Genomic DNA, 7,500 nt, shown 5'->3' with positions numbered 1-7,500 from the left:
CTTCAGTGTACAAATTGTTTAATTAATCATCTGGCAAAAAGCATAATAAGAGGAAAGTCATTAATAACTATTTTGACAATTTGATATGAAGTTTATTTTTTACCTTTTTTTTCTCTCCTTTTCAGATCCAACAGTTCAACTACAAGAGTCGGTAGATTTTCACACAAAGAAAAAGCACTGAAAATTTACACAGATGACAACCAACCTAGGAAGTGAAATCTACATAATTATGCTATTTGCTGCAAACTGTTGGAACAAATTTAGAATCAGTTTGCTAGTCCAATTTTACAGGCATTTTAGCTTTGACAGGTGGTTACAGTTGTCTCTTGATGCATGAGACCCTGTCACTTACTCAACTTTAGGCAGTGACTGCTTTTTGTAACAAAATGTATTGTGTACACATGCTACTAAACAAGCCCAACCTGTGACAAGACAAAGTAGAACACTTTTTGGAATGATATTTGGTTTTTTTCACACAGCCACCCTTGTTATTTTGAAAACAAGGGTAGTTGCCTTTCCAGTTCACTATTTTCTCCTTTGTCATGGTTGTTTTTTTGTGAAACTTTTTATCGTATGACTGGACACTTCAAAGCCATAATCTTTAACTGTGGAAGTGGGCTAAAAGTTTAATAGATCAAATAATTTATGATAATTAAAAAGATAACTGTTAATATTTATAATAATAATTCACTTGGTTTGGCTAGTGCATAAGTACAGTAAAAATTTCTAGTGTACCATAAGAAGAAGCCCTCACCCATTGACTCTTAGGAGTGAGACTTCACCGATTTTACCGTTTAATGACAGACGATTTTGCTCATCAATTGGTAATACCTGAAGCTAAACTTGACTTTCATGGTGTAGAGTCCACTGTCCACAAAATTGAGAGACATTAGGGGAAGCAAAGGCTGTTCTCTATCTACTGTGCCTACCCTCCCTCCTTCACTAGGAAAAAACTTCATGTTTGTTAATAACCTAATGGTTTTGTTCTTTAATTCAATCACGTTTTTGTTTATACATGTACAAATAATTTGCACAGGCTCTCTTGGCTACCCGAGATTCGGCAGTGCACACAGTACCTTTTTCAACTTTCGTCATTTTTGGTTCTACACTTCTGTGTTGCATTCATTGCTTGACCCCAGGTTTCAAAATGGCAATACTTGTCCACTGAGTAGGATTCATACCTTGGCCAAAGGACAATGTAGGGTGGGTCTTGTAAACAAGGGATAAGACTGATACTGCTGGTAAAATGTTTTGTTATGCACCCCATTGCATCATGAACTCAAAGGCAGAGTGAAAGCACGCTGTTCACATGAGAAGTTCAGTCAGTTATTAATAACTGATTTTATTTTAGACTTTTTAAAAGCTTCCTAGTAAAAAAAATATTTACACTGTACATCATTGCAATTACACCAATAAATAAATGTAATGTGTTATTTTACCTTAATAACATTCTGTAACTGTTACACTTCCCCAAAGACTTATGGCTTGTTTTCGAAATCTCTATGTACTTTTTTTGCTTAAAATATAACAAAATGTCTGGCTTCAACTCTGATGTCCGGGCCTCAGTTGATTAAACGATGATGGATGGCTCTATCTGCCGAGTAAATCACTAACCAGCGGACAAAAGGGTATTTACAAGAGACTGGTATGAACTCAGACCGGTATGAAATTTTTACAGCTGTTTACATGAAAGCGGGACGAAGTGCCTGGTTTCGGGATGAAATGATATGTTTTGTCCAAAAAAATGTATGGGCTGACCGAAAAGTCAAATTTCTGGACACAGTCTGAGATTTGTTGTCATTAACATGAGACCGGTACGAGAATTTCTTGCCCTGGTCCAGCAACCAAGACGAAGTCAGACCAGTCTGAGTTTATTGTCAGGCCGGTCTCATGTAAATGCATAAAAAGAAATGTATGGAGGCGTAAAGGAACTTGTGCCAGTCTGAGTTAGTTCCGGTGTCATGTAAATACTCCCTAAGTCATAGCGAAACCATGGCCAATTATTGCCTTATCCAATGGATAGTGATTTATCCGCCAGACAATGTTATCCACCTTTTGAACAACTAGGGCCTGCTGTACAAGACCTTAGTGACACTACAACAGCTGAGAATGGACTGGAGCCTCATTTTGTGTAGGTTCAAAAGCAAACAGAGTTGGATCAAAGTGGTGCAATAAAAAACTAATTAAAAGTAAATGTCACCTTGAGTTTTGAACAGTCTTAACTCCAAGCTGAACTTTCTGTTATTCTGGAGGGGTTAGGATCTCATGTGAGATGATGGAAGCAACCATGTTTGGCCCCCTCCCCCTTTCCAAGATAATAATAATTATTGTTCCCTCATCAACAACCTTTTACCTCGGAGGACCAAGTCTGTAAGCTGTGGCTCCTAATAATTATGATGTTAGTCAATATTGTTGGTGGGTGGCACAACAATGCCAACATAGTTTTAGTAACTGTTTACCCTGGGTTTGAGTCATATGCTTTTGAAGTGAATATCTTAAGTTATTCACAAGTCCAGATAAATGCATGACTGTATACTTTTTCAAGGGTGTGTGGAACCTGCCAGAGTGATGAATGTAGACAACTACTTGTGCACATGGAAACTTGATCTTGTCATGGAATCCTGATTACGGTTACTGTGATAATTATGAACTTGGACTGTGCGAGGGTTGGGGCACCTGAACAGAAGGACTGCTGACTTCACAGAACCATAATTATTCATAAGTTCCCATCTGGAAATTGCCACAAGAAGACATTGTTGTGGTGTTTCTGAAAGAGTTTGAGCCTTTCCTCCTTTTCCTTTAAAGACATGTGCAGGTTGTCCACAATGAAAGTCATCAGGTCACTAAGGGATTCATTTGTTGTTTGAAGTTTTTGTTGCTGGTACTCCTCAATGGAGAGCTGTTTGGATATTTTAGATGTCAAGGTGGGACACATTCCTTGTTTCAAGGAGAAAACACTGTTTTGGAAAAGCTCTTTTACAGGAGTTGGAATTGTAAACATTTGCTGCTGGTGGCTCACCATTAAAGAAACCAATCGCTGGCCAGAAGCCTGTGAATTAGAAAAGAAATTAGAACTTAATTTAGTTCTGCCTAAATTCAAATAAGATGTACTGATACATGTACAGCTTTACAGTAGGCTCGATTTCCAGCTGCTGTTTGGGAAACAAGCCCGCAGTGGAACGTAGACCGGACACGAGAGAGCGGCGGAAATCGAGCCTAGCTTTATAGGTGTAGTACTGATCCTGTAGCTACCCCAGCCTTAAACCTGGGACCCCCTTCTTCCTCTTGACAGCAAGATAGGGACAACAGAGGTGATACTACAATGTAGGCTAGAAAGGTGTTTTGATTAGGTTCAGAAGGATTGAGAGTCTGGTTTTGTTGTTGCTACACTTAAGTGCAATGGAAATCTCTCCATCCCTGTTCCCTCAATGTGCTTCTTGTTTTCTTCTTTGCCACTTTTCCTTGCATTGAACATGGTGCTGTGGCTATGAATACTAATTATTTGAAAGCTGCCTAGGTCTCTTTAGACTGATACTTGTTTGTGAGTCAAGAGCCCTGGTTGTCCTTGAAAGCAATGAGCGCATCCCCATATTGTGGTGCAGATCGAAACAAGGCCATTCTTATCGACTCTTCTCTAGCTGTTTCTAAAGGTATTAGCTTCATTTTAAAGGTAGTTAAGTAGGTATAAATATGATATAAAATCGTAAATGCATTTTGCAAACTCAAATTTCAAGTGGTGGTGTCCATTTACCCAGGGTACTGAAATGGAAAGGATCCTTGATTTGGGATCCCAGGTAATGAATGGGTGATTTTTGTTTAGAATCTGACTGTATGAAGAAGAAGAGCAGTCTCAAAAATAAACTTTCTCACAGTTTTGGTTCTTAGTAAAAGAAATTCAAGGAAAATCGTTGTAATTCTTACATTGTTGTTTCGTTTGGAAGCCACCACTTCACATATCATGTATACATGTAGAAGCTAGTCATCCCCCCTAAGGTACGACCACTAAACTTGAACATTGAACAAACCTTGTCCTTTATATCCTTTGGCAAAATGGCACTTGTGAACCTTTTGATGATAAACCTTCCACTACTTCTGTCAGCAGACATACCAATAAAGTTCAACAACTTTTTGAGATGTTTCCTTTGGCACAATGGAAGCGTCAGTGCCAGTAGAGGCAGAAGTGATTTAATCTTCGACCAATCATCAGCTAAAGTGCAAAGCATACCATTGACCAAGTCTACTAAGTTTGCAGGAATAAGTGAATCTTCGAGTGACCCATAATACTCTAACAATAGCTGCTGGATTTCAGCTTCTTTGGCATTTGCTAAATTTATGTAGCTCATTTCAGAGCAATGTGGCAAAGGAAAATCAGTCTGCAACTGAATGCACTCCATCCCTGCTTGAACCCAAACGTCCCAAGATTCAGAGCCAATATTTTCCTTGTGGTTGGAATTTTCCTTCCAGTGTTCAGAAATGTCATTTGACATGACAACCACTCCCATGTCATCATCTGTTGATGGCGAGGCCAGTACATCTTCCAGGTATGGAACCTCTGTAAGCTGAAGGAGTTGTGAAAGGGCCACTTCAAACCATACTTGACTGATAAAATCTCTGGAACTTCCTGATTCAGAAGACAACATGGCCATCTTATTCTTCCTATAAAAAAATGGAATTCTTATTTTCTTTCAACAAAAGCAGATGCTTTTGAGGGGATATTAATCTGTTTGGAATTTTGAGTTATCTTGAGTCAATGGGGCAACACTGAACAAAATGGAATGTTTTAACATGAAAAACCACCGACCAGTTATCTCAGTAGCTTAGGTGAGAGTGCAAACAGACTGGATTGATCAACGCTCGCTTTATTTGTATAGAAAACTAAGGAGAAAATGCTGCCTTTGTAATCACATCTGCCACTAGTGCAACGAGGTCTTCGGTAAAGTAGGGACCCTGTTTCCATAAAACTCCTTTCAACTCGAAAGCTACGCCGGGGTGAATAGTCCGGGGCAACCGAGCTGCCACGAACTGTCCGACAGTTCCCAATTTCCAACAGACTTGCCACAAGTTGACCTCACGAGAATCCTACAGTATATTGGAGAAAGTGTTTTGGTGAGCGAATCGTGATATTGGGACATTCCATTTTTTTATCCGAACCCCCCCCCCCCCCCCCCCCCCCTATGGAAGGCATTTTTTGAAATGTCAAGAAGGACCCTGTCGCAATCTGGATTTTCTGCTCCAGTTTAGGGGGTCGGAATCGGGAGTCTTTGTTCTATACAAAAACGGGCCTGTCAGAAATCAAGCTTCAAAGTAAAAGGAGCCTGTCGGAATCTAACTTCAGAGGTGAAAGGGACCTGTCGGAATCTGATTTCAGAGCAAAAGAGACCTGTCGGAAAAATGCCTTCCATAGGGGGGGTGCGCATAAAAAATGGTAATGTCCCATTTCGTACGTGAAGGACTTTTCGAAAGTCTAAATTTCCAACAAATCCGAGATTTTCACTCGTGCTCTTTCCTCTTACCTTAAATTTAGACCAGCATCCAAACTCAGTCGTCTTCGCTTGTTCCATGATTTTTGCGGCCTCGTAAAGTTTGTATCAGGCCATCGTGTAGACTCGGACATTAACAGATCAGCAAATCTCTTTTGCGATTTGGGTGTAAAACGCAACGACTTTCGTCTACTTGTGTTATTGTCCCTTTCGCCGAGAAGACTTCCTCTTCTACCACGTTTCTTCTCACTTTGAGACGGTGATGAAATAACTTGATTCAATGACGAAAATCGATACAACTTGCTTCCATCTTCGAAACTATGGCTCTTCGTCTTGTCTTCGATGGTTACACATTCAATGACTCGTTTCTCCAACAGAATCTGACAAAGACATTTTACCTGGTCTCGGGTGGCATCTTTTGACAAGTGGGGATTGCTCTGAACATAACAATGAAGCACTTCAACCACGTCCACGCCGCGAAAACAGTTTTCGTAATATTGAAATTTCCACCGTCTTCGACGCTGTTCGACGTTCGCTCGCAAATGTTCGACGAGCTCATTCCATATTTTTGTTGCTTTGAAAGGTTCGCGAGCCAGATTATCGCTTTTGCATTCGGTGCTCAATTTTACAAACTCAGCCATGTTGTGTCATGGTAATTGAAAATTCTTATCTATAGGATCGATGAAAGAGTAGAATCTTTATCTTGCCCGCAGCTATTAAAAGATGATTTGGTTTGAATCAACCGCCGACAAACATAGCGTGACGTCACGTCTGAGCGACTTCAAACCCAGGCTCTCTCCTTCCTTCGTTGACGTCTACGAATCAAGGGGACGCCCAATCACCTGTTTACTTTATCTTTATGGAAGTATTTGCAGATAGAAGATAAAGCGTGATCCATAAGAACGACCTGTAAAAGAGTCACCGACCCCATGCAAGACATCTGGACTACCTCGCAAAAAAAAATTAATAATATGACGGGCTATAAAAAATACAGTGGAACACCCCTATTCAGTGGTCCCGGAAAAACGTGCATACTATAATTTTTGACTCCAACCCAAGCTCTATTCAGGGGACACCTGCCCTGGTCCCGAGGGTGTCCCTTGAATGGAGGTTCCATTGTATAGAGAGATATAGATAATAATCATACACCTAAATAAAACCGGATAAATTTCTTCCTAAAAATCCCCTAACTTCTCTCTTAAATCTAGTAATAGCTGTTGCCTGACGAACAGCCCGAGAGGTCAGTATATGGCAAAATGTCCCACATGCCTACGATCCTATTGAAACACCTAAACTTGAATGTATTTACTATTAGATCTGGCATAGTTCTTTTTCAGAGTACCTTTATCTTTTTCCCTTAAATGATACTGATCAGAGTCTGAGAAAAACTATACATATGTATATAAATCAATATTTAAATAAATCAATATTTAAATGGCAACGCAGGACGAAACCTGGTTATACCTGTTGTTGTATTTTCAATTTCTACACCTTACAGCCTGATCTTAGTCGCTACAGTAATTCAAGTTTCACAAATCTATAATTAAGGATTGACATGTCCTTTACCTCACGAATGAAATTGTTCATATTTTCAAATGGTCTGGATAGCACATATATTACTAATATTTTTAAAAATACAACCACACTTTTGAATTTACGGAACATGTTTCGATGTTTCAAACATCATCTTCAGCCATAGTGAGTGTAACATGAAAATGTTTACAAGATAATTCGCATATATACATAACTATCAATACAATGATTCTTTGTAGATTAAAAGTTCGTTACAAGTAGGTAAAATTCAAACGAACCAACAATATTACAGAGAACACAACTGACATAACGGTAAAAGTTTAAAAGTGTAATGGAAAACTGACATGATCAACTTGTTTGTTGAGTTCGAGTTTCAACCGCTCAATATGGAAGCTCTCCTTGATTTTGAGTTGATAGAAAGAAGTAGCATGATCAATAATTTTGAAGCAAGAAACATCACAATTATCCTGACAAATTTTAGAAAAAC

At 39.2% G+C, this 7,500-nt stretch overlaps 2 protein-coding genes across 2 annotated transcripts in view; one reads left to right on the top strand and one right to left on the bottom strand.

Annotated features, from left to right (window-relative positions):
* LOC138040929 (ubiquitin carboxyl-terminal hydrolase 47-like) overlaps positions 1–1,444 on the top strand; it is a 39,500-nt gene extending 38,056 nt beyond the window's left edge. Inside the window, 1 exon segment of the mRNA XM_068886661.1 lies at positions 126–1,444. Within this exon segment, the coding sequence (XP_068742762.1) occupies positions 126–216 (91 nt within the window). The 3' untranslated portion in view covers positions 217–1,444.
* Positions 1,311–6,215, bottom strand: LOC138040934 (DEP domain-containing protein 7-like). Its single transcript, XM_068886668.1, has 3 exons — positions 5,514–6,215; positions 4,026–4,656; positions 1,311–3,049 (listed from the first exon to the last, which is right to left on the bottom strand). The coding sequence occupies exons 1-3, from the start codon at positions 6,119–6,121 to the stop codon at positions 2,717–2,719; spliced, it is 1,572 nt and encodes a 523-aa protein (XP_068742769.1). The 5' UTR covers positions 6,122–6,215; the 3' UTR covers positions 1,311–2,716.
* Between the last annotated feature and the right edge of the window lie 1,285 nt (positions 6,216–7,500).

The sequence above is a fragment of the Montipora capricornis genome, chromosome 3 (assembly GCF_036669925.1).
Source record: "Montipora capricornis isolate CH-2021 chromosome 3, ASM3666992v2, whole genome shotgun sequence".
NCBI lineage: Eukaryota > Metazoa > Cnidaria > Anthozoa > Scleractinia > Acroporidae > Montipora > Montipora capricornis.
Note: the sequence above shows the minus strand (reverse complement) of the source record. Positions and strands in the feature narration are given on the sequence as shown.